This window comes from Tasmannia lanceolata, unplaced genomic scaffold, assembly GCF_043159265.1.
Source record: "Tasmannia lanceolata isolate RefF3 unplaced genomic scaffold, GAP_Taslan_0.1 ptg000007l, whole genome shotgun sequence".
In the NCBI taxonomy this organism is placed as follows: Eukaryota; Viridiplantae; Streptophyta; class Magnoliopsida; order Canellales; family Winteraceae; genus Tasmannia; species Tasmannia lanceolata.
The window spans coordinates 22,581,213-22,600,564 of NW_027518684.1; the positions used below are offsets into that span (position 1 = coordinate 22,581,213).

General features: G+C 39.3%; 1 protein-coding gene across 1 annotated transcript; it reads left to right on the top strand.

Annotated features, from left to right (window-relative positions):
• Positions 1–526: 526 nt before the first annotated feature.
• On the top strand, positions 527–8,839 carry LOC143880672 (uncharacterized). The gene is made up of 5 exons (XM_077383643.1): positions 527–1,010; positions 1,078–1,188; positions 5,778–5,921; positions 8,286–8,378; positions 8,730–8,839. Exons 1-5 carry the CDS (start codon positions 527–529, stop codon positions 8,837–8,839), a joined length of 942 nt encoding a protein of 313 aa, XP_077239758.1.
• The last annotated feature ends 10,513 nt before the right edge of the window (positions 8,840–19,352 follow it).

Below are 19,352 nucleotides of genomic sequence, written 5' to 3' on the forward strand. Positions count from 1 at the left end.
TTTAATAATACCTGACGACGTCTTGCGAGATATTGTGCTTGAAGAGGTGGAGAGTATCCTTAATAGTGTTGGGAGGAGTCTTGTAGATTATCCTCCCATGCCAATTCCTACGACAAATAATGCAGACATATATTCGAACAGATTAATCTAGGATGAATCAAAATACGATCGGGTAAAAGCTCGGGCAAACTACGAACGTTTGCATGGTAGCCTAACTTCTAAGCAATTCATACAATCATGCCTCAGCAAGCAAGGTGGCTTCTACTTTGTATATGGTAGTGGTGGCACTGGAAAGACCTACTTATGGAAGACATTGGTAAACAGATTGCGAATGGAAGGGAGATTAGTATTGAGTGTTGCATCATCTGGTATTGCAGCATTGTTACTACCGGGTGGACGTACTGCTCATTCGCGTTCTAAGATTCCACTAAAACTCGACGGTACTTCTACATGTTCGATCGCGTAGAAGACGGATATAGCAAAGCTGATAGAGAAAATTGACTCGATTGTTTGGGATGAAGCGCTGATGGCACATCGACACGCCCTTGAGGCTGTCGACCACACATTTAAGGATTTATTAAAGCATACTTCTATGGAGGCAAGTCATAAGATCTTTGGAGGGAAAACATTTGCTCTTGGTGGCGATTTTAGGCAGGTCCTTCCGGTTATACCAAAGGCGGGTAGAAAGACTGTTTTTAGTGCTTGCTTGCAAAGATCATATTTATGGCGGCATTGCAAAGTATTCCATCTCACAACCAACATGCGCATACTACGACAAGGGTTATCTTCTACACTACGCAATGAGTATTCTTTTGCGCCATGGATACTAGATGTTGGGAATGTAACCTTGCCCGGTATTTCAATTCATGGCCATGGTGAATCCGATTGGGTAAAAATACCAGATGATATGCTCATACATGAGAATGGAGCTGGAGTAACACGGTTAATCACAGATATCTACCCAAACTTTATAACGCAGTTACACGATGATAGTTACCTAGAAGAAAGAGGTATTCTAGCCCCCAAAGAATGATGATGTGGACCACATAAATTCTATAATGATGGAAATGCTGCCAGGTAACAGTACGACGTACTTGAGCGCTGACACTGTAGTCGATGGCAAAGCTCAATCCTGTTTGGATGGATTTCTTGCCACACCAGAATATTTACAGTCATTAAATTTTCCCGGTGTGCCAAAGCATTGTTTAGAACTTAAGATCGGAGCTCCTGTCTTGTTGTCGCGTAACTTAAATGCATCGATTGGTCTTTGCAATGGAACTCGACTGATTGTTCTCAATATGGGGCGGCGTACTATTCAAGCAAGAATAATAACAGGGACAACAGAGGTGATGTGCACTGCATACCAAGGATTGCGATGTCACCATCCCCCGGTGAATGTCCTTTCAAATTCAGGAGGAGACAGTTTCATTTGAAGGTCGCATTTGCTATGACTACCAATAATAAAAGCCAAGGGCAAACTTTGTCAAATGTTGGTATATATTTACCGGAACCTGTTTTCAGTCATGGTCAACCTTATGCTGCTCTATCACGTGTGTTCACGACCCATTCACTCTTCTAACTAGCTACTGTCCTCCAAGCCCCATTCTAGAGTTTATTTCCAGTAACTAAGTGCTAATCTACTGCCTAATCAATTCATTATTGCATATTCATCTTCCATGCCACCACATATGATATTTTGCATCTAAGGAAAATTCAGCAATTTGCGTCATAAAGACTCATAATTTGTGGAAGAGTCAAATGACAGATTCTCTGTTTTACCTCAAATCTTTCTTCTCTCAGCAATGTTGTTAATTAAATAATTAACAACATTGCTGAGATGGATTTTCAGGCAATGGTGATCCTTCTGCCACAAAGGGGTGTCTCAATAGCATCTCAGCTGTCCATCTCTTGGCTGGATCCTTCACCAAACTTCTTGTCAAAAAAATCCTTCCCCTCCTCAGACAACTTAGGCGGAATCTCCGGCAATGCCTCAGTATGAAGAATAGGAGAAAAGATGGTGGTGCTATCACGTGGGCATCTACACGCCGGCCTACCGGCTATCATCTCCGCAACGACGCACCCAAAAGACCATATATGGAAATCATATATTCGCCCCCTTTTCTTCTCCGGGCAAACCCCCTATGTAGTGTAAAAAATAAAAAGAGTAGCCATGGCCCATGAATGCATTAGAGGGGGTGTCATATGGGGGCAAATATATCACTTTACTCTGAGAATTTTTTGCAACAATTATTATATCTCCTCCAAACGAATGCCCTCTTCGCTGGGTTTGGATTTCCAGAATGGAATCCGATTCTCTTAAGAAACTGTGATATTTTTAAGGAATCAAAAGCAATTTGTTTAGCCACAAATAGCTAAGTAATCTTAGGGCTGATTTTTTGCCTAATTTATATGGTAAGGAATCTGATTAGAGATTTTCTAGGGCCAGTTCCTTTCGGTGCCACCTAGGATGTACAATAGACAAGTAATCTTAGGGCTGATTTTTTGCCGAAGATATATGCCTAGGAATCTGATTAGAAATTTTGTAAGGATTTCCATGTTATCTACATTCAGATCGGAGGGTTAGGATCAACCTGGGCACAACCTATTTAGGATGTGGCCCATCTAATGGACAGTTTGGATCATCCTATGGTGGGGGCCATACCGTACTTTTGATAAAGTGAGGAGTGCCCTCATCAAAATACACTAGTGCTGATAACATTTCCCAAATTAAAAGTTATTAATGTACTATGGCTAATTAAGAAAATTTTGGGGGATTATGGAAGATACGTTTTAATCTAGGGGTTGTTGGTAGTTTTCCATTTAAAAAATATGAAACATCTGATCGATCCAACTTTGCCTAATTCAACAATGGAGTGGAATTCAGGAGTTTAGGAGATTGGGTTTGTTAGGAAGTCTCTAGGTGTCACCCTCAAAAGCTAGCCACTAAGGGGAGGGTGCCCAAGTCCTTATAAACCCATCCACATTCCATTAACCTTTCTGGTGTGGGATCTTTGCTTTCACGTGAAACCCGCAACACCCGTATGTCTCTCATAGGCAGATGAACACTTCATTTGATGGATTTGAAACCTATTTCCGATGTTCATAGACTGACAGTTTGCTTCGGTTGTTTCTATGCAGGTCGTCTTCATAGTGTGCTTAACAAATTATTTAAAATGCTTCCACAGGTGAGTTAGAATTCTTCTTTTTTTTGAAAAGGGCAACAGAATATATATATATATATATATATATATATGTAAAAACATAACCGAGGTGGTCCTGAAGGAACAAAGATAATACAAAGATAGCAGTGCAATAATTCAAGGAGGTAGATAGTCAAAGCACTCAAACGCGGCCCGAAAGACTCCTTTCTTGGCAAGGGTGTCTGCTTCCGCATTGGCTGATCTCCTGACATGGCGAAAAACTATTGAGGAGCCCTTAGCTCTGTCCTCAATTTCCTCTAAGAGAGGCAAAAATCGCCAAGGGGGAGAAGCGTTACCCGAAAGCCAGCGAATAACATTTAAGGAATCCCCTTCGACGATAATGTTGTCGCACTCCAGACGAGGCATCGAGAGAAGCCCGCTATGAACGGCTCGGACCTCTGCCTCGTTTGAGTTTGCCACTCCGATAGGCCCCGAGTAGGCCCAGAGGACTTCCCCTTTGTGGTTTCTACATAACCCCCCTACTCCTGCCATTCCTGGATTGCCGATAGACGATCCGTCAAAGTTAAGTTTCAGGGACCCCGGAGGAGGAGGAATCCAGGAGGGGAGGATTTTCACTTTGGTAGCTGATTCCAAGCATATGATTGACCATCCTTCCCAGAGGTCGAAAGCTGAAACAAAACGAAACAGAGGAAGGCTTCGAGCCCAGGATATGACCGCAGCCATCAACTGAATATAAATCCAATAGGGAGATCTAGCCTTCCCTTCAAAGATACGAGCATTCCTCTCTTTCCACAAGAACCACTATGAGGCCAGGAGACACATCTTCCACAACGTTCTGCCTTTCCTTTTCCAAGGAGTCCAGGCCCAACTCTGAATGAATTCAGCCATAGAGTTGGAGGGGACCCAACTGATTCCAAAACGAGAAAAAATAAGACCCCAAATATGACGAGCAACCTTACAGTGTATGAAAAGGTGGTCAATGGATTCCCCAGCGGATAAACATAGAGGACAGTGATCTACCAACCACATTCCTCGCTTCCTCAAAAAATCCATAGTTTGAATGCGGCCCCAGCTAACCGACCACCCAAAGAAAGCAACTCTCGGAGGGCAAGATTGTCTCCAAACCGAGGAGGACACGTGCTCCACTAAAGAAGGGATCAGATGGTTATAAAAAGATTTGACTGAAAATATCCCCGAAGGATTCCAAATCCAAATCCGACGATCTACGCCCGAAGACTTGATGAAGCAAGAATCCAATAAGGAGAGGAGGGCGCTGTAAGAGCTTAACTCCCTAACAAAGAAGTCTCTGCGAAACTTAGGAGACCAATCCACCTTCCCATGTTCCCTTGCAAAACATTCCGATACCCAGGCCTCTTTCTGAGATGAAACGATGAATAAGTCAGGAAACATCACTTGAAGAGGATCATCCGAACACCAAGAATCCTGCCAGAACCGAATCCGATCCCCCCTATATACTCTGAATCGGACGCCAGGAGCAAATAACGACTTCAACTTCAAGATGTCCCTCCAAACCGTGAGACCTTTGAGTTTAAAATTATCAACAGAGTCCCAATGCCCATGATCTGAACCATACTTACTTCCAATGACCCGGACCCACAAAGAGGATTGTTCTTCGCCAAATCTCCACAGCCACTTGCCCATAAGGGCCTGGTTAAAACTCTGAACCCTCCTGATACCCAAACCTCCATTTTTAGTAGGCAAGCAGACCATACTCCATTTAATCAGGGAGACCCCCTTGGAAGACCCTGATCCGCCCCACAGGAAGCGTCTCTGAATTTGTTCGATGCGTTTAGCAACCGAGGCGGGACATTGAAAAAGAGATAGAAAATATATCGGCATATTGGATAGAACGGCCTTTATAAGCACTAATAATGAGTTAGAATTCTTCTCTAAGCTCATTATCACAGGTTCCTCGCCAAAGCAAGGGTATGAAAAACCTACACATACTGAAACTTGCTATTGATATTCCATGCATGGGTGTCCAATAAATAACATACTTAATCAATCATATGTGCAATACTTAATAGCATATTCCATGAAAAATTTCTGAAAGCCAAAAATATCATATACATAGACTATTAGAATCAATATGGGATCTGCTACTTGCACCCCTTTATATTAAACTTCTCTTCTTCACTGTTTTTATTGGAAGGTAACCAAATTTAATTAATAAAAGCAAAAACCATATGATGTCAACCTCTGTCCTTTCTGCTCTTCTTTAGCTAATCTGTCTGCTCGATAGTTGGCAGATTTCTTTGTATGCACGAAGTCGGGATATCTAACATAGGTCTCTAACTTCCGAAATAATGACAGCCAATGGTGACTTTTTACTAGCCCATGCCAAAACATTTGTGGAATCGCCTTTAATTATTAGGGGCCCCAACCTATGATTTGCAAACCACCTTAAACCCCATAAAAGGGCCTTCGCCTCCCCTTCATTAGAACCACACACCTTATTGTAAACTGTAACTTTCAATGAGCAATCTTTTAAACAGATAAGTTCCATTGGGGTGTGGATATCAATTTCCTAATCATAACTATAGAATCTGATATCTTTATTGCATGTGGGTATCATTTACTTTTGAATTATTGCAGGGGCATCAACACAGTGCTACATGGCATTGAATCCACAGGTCAAGGGCGTTACTGGCACATATTTTTGTGACAATAACATAGCCATGCCAGAGACTCAAGCTACAGATACGGAATTGGCAAAGAAACTGTGGGATTTCAGCATGAGTTTGATCCAGTGATGTGCTTGGAGTCCCAACCCCAAACTATAATATCAAATTGGCAAAGAAACATTTCGATTTCAGCTTGCATTTGAGTTTTTGGTTTTTCTTTTTCTTTTGGGAAGCTTGAATTGGGATTAGTGTTGTGCTTCTAGTGTATCCTACTTTGATGGGCTATTGAGGGCATGGATAATCTATATGTAATATATACAAAGAGAACTTGTTTGTTACATATTACAACCAGTGTTTGAACTTTGAAGTATTAGAGGGGCTCTTATTTTCATTATTTATGTTTTCTTTTTAAATAAAGACTTTAAAATAATATTGAAATTATCTGGAAACAGATTGGTTGCTACTCGTATCCTTCGATTCCCTGACTCGACCCTTACTCAATAGGGCAATGAACTAGAACTGACTCAAGATATAAGTTTCGTTTGAAAGTGCAGGAGTAACAGACTGTTATCATAGAAAATTTTTCACTATGATGAGATAATCAATAAGGATTTGGATATGCACAACAATCTAAGATTTCCGCTTGCCACTATACTGTCTGATGGTCTCGATTTCCAGCCTTCTTTTTCAATGATTGCCGGGGACTTCAATGATTGATTGCGCAGCTAGATTCTATTCAAGGTTCAGGAGCACATTGAACTATCCATGAGGCTGAGAGCCCTCACAGCCCAGGCACAATGACGCAATTATCAAGGGCGCGCTCTACCACTGAGCTACTGAGGAGGGCTTAAGGCATTGCGGCATAAAGAATCCATCCGTACGTAGAGAAAGCGACACTTCTGAATAGTTGGACGAGTCTCTGCCAAAGTAACTATGTTAATTTTGTATCCTACAATAAACGAATGCAATTTGTGTATGTGCTCCTGGGAAACATATGAGTACTCTATCACATTCCATTGATCAGGAGTAATCATTCGAGTGGAACTGATCCATAGAGGACAATTGACATAGTAACAGGAAGTGAAAGAAAGGTATGATCCATGCATAATGATATATGGGTTGCATAATAAAATCAAACTTTTATTATTCTTCTATGGTTCATATTCCGGATTAGGGTCATCCTGTCATCTGTATCTAACGTATCAATTCAAAATATTGGGCCTAAAAAGATGAATTCTGGACCATATTCCGAAAGGTTCTGATCTATCAAATTGGGACCACTTTCTCAGAAAGCACAGCTCACTTTCTTTTGCTTCCGGTAATTCTCTTGTTGTTGTTTGAGCTCCGTCCCTTTCCAGCAGAATAGTTCTTCGTTTAGATGGCTATCCTTTAATGCTTTCGAGAGGTCCGGTCTTACTTTTTAGGGTATTAGTGTGTTCTTCCGCGCTAGTAGCTGCTCAGCCTTTCCAAAGATAATTGATTGACTTGGCTGCCCATTGAGCCTCCCCCATACAAAGCAGCACAAGAAACATGATAAAACGGGTTTGTAAAGCGTGTTTAGGTCCATAAAGCACTTCATTTTATTAGATAAGATGAGACTTCTTGATTTTCTCCCACCAACACAAGTCCCTCGTCAACACATTTCTATTCTTTGTAACTTCTAGTGTATATATAATCCTTTGAAACTGATCTTTTGTAAGCTATTAAATAGCCATATGTAATATCTTTAGACATGGAATTTTACTGGAAATATAATTCAGACTCCAATTTATCACATTTACCCAAATATCCAACTTCATTTTTTTCCAGATTTCATTTTTTGAATTGCATTCAGTTTCTATTGCTCATGAGTCATGGCTTTGACCCAATTCACTTTCTCTCAACTTTTTTCCATAGTGGCTAGAAATTCTTAAATCTTGTCAACTTGACACAAGCAAAGCAGATTCCCCGATAGTCTGCCGATCGCCTATCAGATCGATGGCCCATGCCCAGATCATCACACAGGCTTCAGTGTTTGTATGGTGCCATGGTGGTGTGGGGAGTTTGCAGAAATCTTTATTCACACTCTTTAAGCACTTCTCTGTTCACAAAATGGCTCCACCCAACAGAATCCAAGCCTCTTTATGCCACTTTTTCTAGTGCTTGCCAAAAACAGAAAGTCCAGGGAATTGGATGCCTCTGATCTTTTGCATGAAATGGCTTGTATCAGCATGAGCTGCCCACCTCTTTTGAGTTGATCTTTGATTTGAATGTGAATAATAATATTCTAAAAGCATAATGCCTTGATCCCCACCACGTGATTTAAAAAATCTGAAATATCTGATGGATTCAACCTTTGCCTGATTCGACAACTGAGTTAATGAATGGACTGGTCCTCTATTTATGTGCAGAGAACACGGATGCCAATATCAGCTTTCTGTTTGTGTGGATTTGAGTTACTTGTTGAACTCTGTTCATTTCTCTGGGTTTTTTTTTTTAGTTTGTAGAAGGATGCCGTTGTTTGCGTGCAAAGGGCCTTCTGGGTTTTCAGCCAATTCAACAGCAGAGGAAGTTACTAAAGGGATTGTTACAGGTGGGTTTGATCTTGGTTGAAGTATAAATGATTAAATAACACCTACTCTAACACCTTAAGCTTTTGAAGTAATTGTTTGTTTCACAATTCACATGGTATCAGAGCTATTGCCTCATGGCAGGTCTTGGGTTAAAAACCCAACAACTCCTCGTTATTAAAAATCCATGTGTATGGCCAATCCAAAAGAGAGGCCATATGTGCCACGTGTAGGCCAACCCAAAAAAGAGGGGCACGCACGTTAGGGGGAGTATTGAAGCATAAATGATTAAATAACACCAACTCTAGCAGTTTAAGCTTTTGGAGTAATTGGTTATTTCACTCTTGAATTTCTGTCTGATGATCCTTTTACAGGATTTTTGCTTGTGCTTTTGTGGATGGATGTGTTCTTGGATGTGGAAAAACTGGAAATGTTTGTGTTTTCTGTAATTACTACTACAGTTACAAGTGGGATGGAATTCTGATTTTTCTGGACTTTTGTGGAATTTTCTGTTTTCCCTTACAGATTTGGGTTGCTGTAGAACATGATGAATTGGGTTAGGGATGTGATAAACAGTAGAAAATTTGTTCTTTCTTTTGCTATTACAGTTTAGTTTTGTTTGAAATTCTGAGGCCAGTTTTTCTTGCATGATTCGTGTATCATAAAATAGTGATTTTTGTGTAGTGAAATGTTATCAGCAGTAGCACAACCATATTTTGATATTTGCACAAACCCAGCTGTCTTTTCTTGTTTAATTTGCTCCTGAGAGCTTTTTGGGATATGTAATAACCTTTTGAAAGCCCTTTAGCTACTAAAAGACAAGATGGTTTGTGAAAAATATAAAAAACATGGTTGTGCTGATTTCATTTCCCTCTGCGTTACTCAAGCCGACATTCTCGATTCCACTTCGTCTACACATGCTCGTGCAGGAGCTTCCATCTAAGCGGAACGCTCCCCTATTGCACAACCTTATTTTGATATTTGCACAAACCCAGCTGTCTTTTTTTCTTTAGTTGGCTCCCTACTCCTGAGAGCTTTTTGGGATATGTAATAACCTTTTGAAAGCTCTTTAGATACTAAAAGACGAGATGGTTTGTGAAAATATAGAGACATGGTTGTGCTGTTAGAATCCAGGTTTTAGTTTTAAAGCAGTGTAAAATTCTAAATTTTACACTCCATTATCCTAGATTTTAAGTAACAAATCCAGGTTTTAGAAATCTCTTCCCCATTACCCAAAGGCAGGTTCCCCGGGACGGACGACGTGAGTGAGAACCCAGACCTTGAGATTTCTAAAACCTGGAAATATGGGGCGATCTCCTACTCTCTCACTTAACGGAAAGAAGTGCAAGAAATCAGAAAACGATGGACGGTCTCCGTCTATTCTCATCTCTCATCCGGGATTTTGAGGAAATCCAAGATTCTAAAACCTGAGTATCCAAATGGCCCCTTAGGTTCTCAAGAGCCATTCTCGGCAGTAGTTCTTTAATTTTTGTGTTACGGTGAGTGGGCCTGCCTAGGTATGGGACTGGGTAGGGGTATTTGGGTGCTTTTCTTTAGAAATAAGGTATTTTGGTCATTTTTTACGAGATGAGGTTATTTTGCTTATTTTCCATTAGACGGGTATTTTGATCATTTTCTATGAGATAAAGTGTTTTGGTCATTTTTTTATGAAATAGGAGCATTTTGTCATTTTATACGAAATAAGAGTATTTTGGTCATTTTCTATGCAATAAGAGTACTTCGGTGTTTTTATGAAATAGTGATGTTTTATTCATTTTTTATTAAAAAAATAGGGGTTTTTTGGTCATTTTATATGACATAGGGGTATTTTGGTTATTTTGTACAAGTTTGTGATATTTTCGTTAGCTTACAAGAAATAGACATACTTTGGTATTTTTAATAAAATATGGGTGTATTGGTCATTTTCTTATGTAATAGAGATGCTTTGGTCCTTTTCTATTAATATGGATATTTTGGTCCTTTTCTATGGGATTGTGGATTTTGGTTAATTTCTATGAGATATGGGTATTTTGGTCATTTTCTATGAAGTATGGGTTCTTTGGTCATTTTTTATATAATGAGGGCATTTTGGTGTATTTTGCTCATTTTCTATTATCTAATTGATCATTTTCGATGAGATAAGTTCATTTTTCTATTTTGTCTCATGTTTCTTATAAGTTAATTTTTTCCCATTTTTTAAAGAGTTTTTAAAACCCCTAAATCAAAACCTAGAAACCCCCAAAATTTATTAATTACCAATAATATTGTCTTATGCCATAATTAGCTTTTAAGTTTTTCCTCTACCTATTTTACCCTTAATCTTTTTCTCAAATGAAGCCATTTCCCACCCACGATACCCGTACCATTCTCTTCTTTGTTGGTAGCCTCTCTCCTCTCTTAACTGTATACATCATGGTAGCAATCTTTGCCAATGCACGCATGTATGGATGTAGAACAATGGTCCCATATGAAGATGATGGTGGGCCCCACATGAAAATGAGTTTTAAAATTATATTACCATGCATAGCATTCTTGGCCCATGCTATGCATGGATGTAAAATATTGGACCCCACCGATCAAAACATGAGGAAAAATGGTATCCCACGCAACTTATCTTCATATGGGGCCCATTATTTTACACCCATACATGCATGGCATGGGCCAAGAATACTACCATGATGTATTCAATTAAGAGATGAGAGAGAGTTTCCAAAAGAGAAGAGAAACCAAAGGAAGAGAGATATTGTTGGGATTTTTACATTATCTTTTATCAAGTGTAATAAAATTATGAGTAGAATGGGTAGAGAAAAAATTTAAAAGGTATGGCAGAAGACAATATTATTGGTAATTAAGAAAATTTTGGGGGTTTCTAGTATATAGGTTTTGATTTAGGGGGTTTTTAGTAGTTTTCTCTTTTTGAAATTCACTAGATTACTCATTACTCTTCTGGTAAGAGTGACCCATTAATACTCACTATGGGAGCGGCCACCATATAATTTCTCCTCACTATGGTATTGATGTTAAGTCGATTCAAGCGTTTAAAAGTAAATGAAGTGATGGGAGGTCAACCACATTACAAGATAAAAGGAGGTAAGCTTGTGAGTTTGAAACCAGGAGTACTTAAGGTTTACTTAAGGAGTAATGCCTTAGTCCCACTTGACTTTCGCCTTCCACTCTAAAAAACGTGAGTTAGTTGGGGTGGTTCGGAATTTAGCCCAGAAACTCCCTTAATAATTCGTTAAAACGCCCACTTGAAAATCCTTGACAAGCTGGTAGAGCTTTAAAAGTTTTAATTGGCCAATATCATGGAAAATGACCAAAATACCACTATTTCATGGGACGAGAAATAAAAAGAAAAAAGGAAAAATTACATATACACCCCCTGTGGTTGTGGTTTGGCCATTTTCTGCTTTAAACCGTTTGGTTTGGAAGTTACCAACGACACCCCCTCAACTTTCCTTGGGTTTTTTTAACTTGACGGAGTGGACGGAAAGGGGGGAATGATTGTTATGCCCTCGTCTTCCCCAACTAAAATTAGGGTTTTCATACTTTAAAACTGGAAATTAGGGTTTGATTCAAACCCTTGTTTATTTATCAACATGAACCCTCGATTTAAGAGTCCTTTTTGTCTTCATTCACATCATTATCATGATTTGCTCATAAACCCAAATATTTTAGGAGTTTTTTTTTATCAATGTTTTTTTTCTTGAAATGTGGGTTTGATGTAGCCATGGGGTGGGGTTTCATTGTCTGTGGTGGAGGTCGATTTAGGAGTTCTATTTGTCTTCATTCACATCATTATCATGATTTGCTCATAAACCCTAATATTTTAGGATTTTTTTTTTTTATCAATGTTTTTTTTCTTGAAATGTGGGTTTGATGTAGCCATGGGGCGGCGGGGTTTCATTGTCTGCGGTGGAGGTGACGGCGGTGGCCGGAGATGGCGGCGGCGGCGATGGCCGGACGTGGCAGCGGGAAATGGCGTAACCCTAATCCCTTTGCAAATAGCTTAAAACCAGTGATAAAGGGTATTTGTGAATATTAATCATGGTTAGTTTTAGTCATTCCGTCAGGTTAAACTAACGGACTGTCAACGGAGGGGGTCTACTTAAAAATTTCAGGAAGTTGAGGGGGTGTCTTTGTAGGGCTGCAGCTCGGGTCGGGTTTTGAAGAACCCAACCCAACCCGAGAAATATCTAGGATCGGGTCGGGTCGGGTTTTTTTACTTTGACGCAATTTTTTAAGGAAAACTCTTGTTTGGCAAGGCAACTCCACTCATAGAAGTAGAAAAAACTCGAGCATGACAAACTCTTTAGTGCATTAACTAATAACTAGTCCAAAGAGAATAAATTGGTGCATTACCAACTGAAAATGATTATACTCATATGAGATAAACAACAAACTATTTAGTGCATTAACTATTTAGTTGAAACTTGAAACCCTAAAGCTAAAGGGGGGGAACAAACAGAAGATGGAAAGAATCCCTGTGATTGTGTGTATGCGTGAGTTTTACTTTTAAGTTTTCATTTTCAAAGTAACAAAGTTTTAGAAAAAAAATAAATAATGTAACTTAAGTAACTCGGGTCGGGCCCCTTCAAACCTGGCTCGACCCGAGATTAATGCGGGCTTTTGGATCATAAACCCAGCTCGACCCGAAACTCGAGAAACATGAACCCAACCCAAGCTATTTTTGGGTCGGGTCAATGCGGGTCGGGTTTTGCGGGTCGGGTAAAACCCGACCCAAGTTGCAGCCCTATGTCTTTGGTAACTTCCAAACCACAGGGTTTAAAGTGGAAAATGGCCAAACCAGAGGAGGTCTCTCTGTAATTTTCCCAAGAAAAAAATACTATGTAGGAAAAATACTAAAATACACCTATCCTGAAAAATGACCAAAATGCTCTTGGAAAATGAGAGAAAAAAATCTTTAAAAAAATAAAATACCTAAAATACCCTTTGTAGGGAATTTAATGGCGGCAACGTGGGAACCACGAGATACTACACCGGGGTTTCCAAGATCTTCTCCGAGGGACATTCCCGCCCTCAGAGGCAAAACGGGGTTACCACTCCCTGAGCTCTGATACCATACCCTTTTATATGGCGTTCTCAGACGCGTTACAATAAAGGAAAAAAACCCGAATTCATAAAAGTACAAAACTACCCCCAATTCAAAAATACCTCAAAAAATTCAGGTTGGGGCTACCGCCCCAAACCCCCGCCTCAGGACCGCCACAGTCAGGGTAAAGTGTACAGTACTTTCCAGGTTATACTGAGATCATGCTTCACCAATAACAATCTCCCACTTGAAGACTGATATCTACACTTCCACTGAATAGCTTCACTTCTCATGACTTACCGCTCTTGCATCCATCAATCATACATGAAGATCAATCAAAGTTGAGCAAAGGCCAAACTTTTCCCTGTCAATCACCTTTGTCAACATATCTGCAAGATTTTTGCTGCCATCAACCTTGTCAAGCTTCAATTGTCCATCCTCCAAAACTGACCGAATGAAGTGATACATCAACTGAATATGCTTAGTCCTCGAATGAAATTAGGGGTGTTTGTTCGGTTATAACCGAACCGAATAGACCGAAATTTGATAATCGAAATTTCTAAAAACCGAACCGATTAAAACTTCGGTTATTCGGTTAGCAAAATCTCGGTTTGGATCGGAGGACTAGGATCATCCTATCGAAAAGATTTTTTGAGCACAACCTAATTAAGTTGTGATCAATCAAATGGACGGTTTTGATCATCCTACGGAATGCCCATATAGCACTTCTTTTTTTGAAAAAAAATAATGGTTTTTATCATAATTTCGTTTATTTGGTTAACCTAATTTTTTTTTGAGATAACCGAAACCGAAACCGAATAACCGAATTTCCAAAAAAAAAAAATAACCGAACCGAACCAACCAAACCAATTCGGTTCGGTTCGGTTATTCGGTTATAACCGAATAATGAACACACCTAAATGAAATGCTGAGTTCCTTGCTAGATGAATAACACTTTGATTGTCGCTCCACAGTATGCTATTCTCTTGCTTTCTACTCAACTCTTCCATAAATCTCTGAAGCCAAATAATCTCTTTGCTAGCCTCAGTAATAGCAACATATTCTGCTTCTGTTGATGAAAGAGCAACCACCTTCTGTAAATTTGAAATCCAGCTGACTGCTGTTCCACCTATAGTGAAAACATATCCCGTGGTGCTTCTTCCTCTCTCTCTATCACCTGAATGGTCTGAGTCAACATATCCTTGCACATCTGTGTCAGCTCCCCCAAAGCATAAGTAATAACTTGATGTACCTCTGAGAAATCTGAGTATCCACTGAATTGCCTTCCAATGCTCTTTTCCTGGGTTCTGCATATACCTGCTGACAACTCTCACTGCATGTGCGATGTCCATTCTCATGCTTACCATTGCATACATCAAACTTCCAACAGCTGAAGAATATGGCACTTTTGCCATGTACTCTTTTTCTTCCTTTGTTGACGGACACAGATCCTTTGAAAGTTTGAAGTGACCTGCCAATGGAGTAGCTACTGGCTTCGCCTTATCCATGTTGAACCTCTTTAATACTTTGTCAACATAAGCTTCTTGAGATAACCATAGTTTCTTCTGCTTTCGGTCTCTCCTTATCTGCATGCCAAGAATTTGCTTCGCCTCATCCCAATCTTTCATGTCAAAGACTTTGGACAGATTCTTCTTGAGTTCATTAATTCTTTACACATTTGATCCTGCAACAAGCATATCATCTACATACAATGCAAGAATTATGAAATCTCTATTTTCAAACCTTTGAAAATAAACACAGTAATCAGACTGACATCTAGTAAAATTTGAAACTTGTATAAACCTGTCAAATTTAAAATACCACTGCCTTGGAGCTTGTTTGAGGCCATACAAACTCCTACTTAATTTGCAAACTAGATTCTCCTTCCTCTTGACTTCAAAACCTTCAGGTTGATGCATGTAGAAAACTCTTCCAAACTACCATGGAGAAAAGAAGTTTTAACATCTAACTGCTAAAGATGTAAATTTTCTACAGCCACGATACTCAACAAAATACTAATTGAAGTCATTTCAACAATAGGAGAAAATATTTCTTTGAAGTCAATACCTTTCTTTTGTGCAAACCCTTTTACCACAAGCCTTGCTTTGTACCTCTTCGTTCCCCTGATTTCATCTTTCACCCTATATACCCATTTGTTGTACAATGCCTTCTTTCCAGCTGACAGCTTTACCAAATCCCAAGTTTTATTTTGTTTCAATGAGGTCATCTCCTCATTCATGGCTTGCTCGCACTTTATTCTGGATTCATCCTGCATTGCTTCCTGAAAACATTCCGGCTCACCGAATCAGTATACAAAACATAATTTAAAGCAAGAGAATACCTCTCAGAAGGTTTGATCTGTCTTGAAGATCTTTTAAGAACAAGAGTTTCCGATTCCTGCACTTGAAGATTATCATCATAACTGCTTGCAGACTCACCATCTGAATTTCCAAAATCATCATCTGAGTTTTCTGGAATTTCCTGCACACTAGGTATGACCCCACTTGGAATCTCATCGAGTTCTAAAAACTCTGTTTCATCTTTTCTACTTCGATGTTGTCTATCTTTGTACATGCAATTCTCATTGAATATAACATCTCTACTTCTGATGGTTTTGTTATGTTCATAATCCCATAAACGATAACCAAATGCATCACCACCATATCCAACAAATGCACATTTAATAGACTTAGGATCAAGTTTCTTCCTATTTTCTTTATCAACATGGGCATAAGTAATGCAACCAAAAGTTCTTAGAAAATAGTAATTTACCTGTTTTCCTGTCGAAATCTCCTCTAGAATCCCTTCATCTAATGCGCTAGATGGACTCCGATTTATCATAAAAACTGCAGTGTCAACTGTTGCTTCCCAAAACTGTTAAGGTAACCCCAAATGAATCCTCATGCTCCTCGCACGCTCCACGATGGTTCTATTCATTCTCTCGGCAACCCCATTCTGTTTTGGTGTCCTTGGAACTGTTTCCAATCTTCTGATTCCATTGAGTGAACAGTAGCTCTTAAAACTTCCATCATCATACTCTCCGCCATTGTCCGTCTTAAGATACTTGACTTTGTTCCCTGTTCAGTTTCTACAAGAGCTTTCCACTTCTTGAAAACATCAAACACATCATATTTATTTTTAATTGCAAAAACCCATGTTTTTCTACTTGCATCATCTATAAACAAAACAAAGTAAGATTTTCCACCGAAAGAATTTACCTGAGCTGGTCCCCAAACATCTGAATGTACCAGTTCCAACCTTTCTGTTTTCTTCTTGCTCCCTCCTTTCAGAAAGCTAACTCCCTTCTGCTTCCCATACACACAATCTTCACCAAGCTCAAAATCTACCCCTTTCAGACCAGATAGCAGATTTCTTGAGTGTAGGTTCTTCATGCCAGTCTCACTCAAATGCTCAATCCTGTGATGCCAAAGTATAGTATTCTCATCCATAGAAGCTACTGAAATAGTATAGTCATTAGTGCCAGTAAACATGTACAAGGTACCAACTAGATTACCCTTGGCCACTACCAAAGACGCTTTTGTAATCTTCCATTGACTATTACCGAAACCAACAAAATACCCTTCACTGTCCAGTTTGCTTGTTGAGATGAGATTCTTCTTTAAGTCGGGAACATGGCGTGCCCCTTCCAACTTCAAGTAGCCACCATTAGACAATTTTAACAAAATTGTACCTTTTCCTATAATCTTACATTTTTTTCCGTTTCCCACAGTTACATGTCCATAATCACCATGAACATAATCATGAAAATAATGCTTATGAGAAGTGCAATGAAAAGAAGCAGTAGAATCTATGAACCAAACTTCAGATTTAACATCTACAGATGCAGATTAACACAAATCACCATATACCTCATCATTCGTAGACACCATGTTGGCTTCATCATCATTATTCTGCTGACCATTTTCATCTTTGTTCTTCTCTTTCCAGCAATCTTCCCTCATGTGTCTAGTCTTGCCGCAATTCCAACATTTTTCTTTAATTTTTCCTTTAGTCTTTCATTTTCCACTTAACTTTGATCTGCCTCTGGATTGTGACTTTCTGCCCTTCGAAGTACTTCCTCTCTGTTGTTGCCTGCCCCTTGTTTCAACCGACAGAACAGTGCCAGATGAGACCTCTAAACTTTTTCTGCGCATCTCATCACTCAGTATACAGCTGACAACATCGTTGAATACCAAGTTTCTTGTGATTGTATTACTTACAGCCATAACCAAGTTATTCCAAATTTTTGGCAAAGAACACAAGAACAACAGAGCCATAACTTCATGATCAAAAGTCAAATCAACAGATTGTAATTGACCAATAATCATATTAAACTCATTTAAATGATCGGCTGCAGAAACGTTATCAGACATCGTCATATTAAATAACTTTTTCATGAGGAAAATTTTATTTGACGCAGAGGGTTTTTCATATAACATAGCTAGGGTTTCCATGACTCCAGCGGTTGTGGTTTCTTTGGAGATATTGAAGGCCACCTGCGACGTGAGATATAACCTCACCGTAGCCAACACCTTTTTGTCCAATTCCAATCTTCAACCTTCATCGCTTCCGGCTTCTTGCCCAACGGAAGATATAGATCTTTCTGATAAAGACAGTCCTAGATCTGCATCTTCCACCACTTAAAGTTCTGCCCGTTAAATTTCTCAACTTTCGATTTTCCATCTTCTGCCATCGCTCCCACTCAAGCGAAAAATCCTGTCAGATTCGCTTTTCAACCCAGCTCTGATACCAGTGGTGCCCATTCCCTTATAACCCATCCACATCCATTTCACATGTCCGATGTGGAACTATTGCTTTTGCGTGGAACCCCAACACCCTTGACATGAACAATGATTAAAATGCCTTTATCTCATGAAAAATGATTAAAATGCCCTTAGTATGTAGTTATTACGTAGTTGTGGGTATGCGTTTTAAAGTTATGGGTGTTAGTTATTGCTTATGTGTCATGTAAGTGAGTTAATAGCGTAGTGATGTGGCAATCCTTTGTGCCTGTATTTATGAAGTTATATATCTTAATGAAAAGGAGGAGAATTTGAAACAAAAACAGAAACTTTTGTTTCAGGAGAGCCATGGTTTCTCTCGATTTGAACCGTTAGGAGGTCTGGTTGCCTAGAATCAACCTCTCACTCCCATCTTTTCTATCATTTTCTTTGTTTATTTGTCTTACAGCCAATTAGGGACGTATCATTATTAGACTTCATGAAATCTGAATGTTTTTATGTTTTCTATACGTCCTCGATTTGTGACTGATAATGTTTCTTATGGAATTTGTTTTAGGGTCTCTTTGGAGCACCTATTTCATTTACTCATTTATGTAGTTGTGCACTTCAAATTTTCAAATATAAAAATTGGTGTTGAAGAAAATGATATTTTCTCCAAATTTATGTAGACTTGATAGTTTAAACAGATACTTTCCAGAGAAGTATCAGGTGTAAAACTTTTGTTTTTTCTTTTCCTTTTTGGTGTTGGTGTCACTAAGCTGGTACAAGTAGCACAATTATACATGGTAGGCTGTTCATCTAGTAGGCGTCCTCATAGATTGGTTATAACCGAAACATCACAATGCCCTGTTACGTCCTAACCAGGTCCGCACTAGTGGAATAAAATAGTTTGGATTTAAAATATATCAGATCTTAGAAGATCTGATCATTGGATTACTTGGATGGTCGATTAGGCATGCTGGGTAGATTAAGAACCTGGGATTGATTTGGATACTAGTTGTGAAACGACCTATTCCTCCAAAAGCTTAAGCTGTTGGAGTTGGAGCTATTTAATCATTTTTACTTCAACACTCCCCCTCATGTTTGGCCTCTCTTTTTTTTGGGTTGGCCTTACACGTGGACTATTAATATCTAGGGAGTTGTGAGTTCTGAACCCAGAACATGTTGCTCTGATACCATCTGAAACAACCAATTCCTCCAAA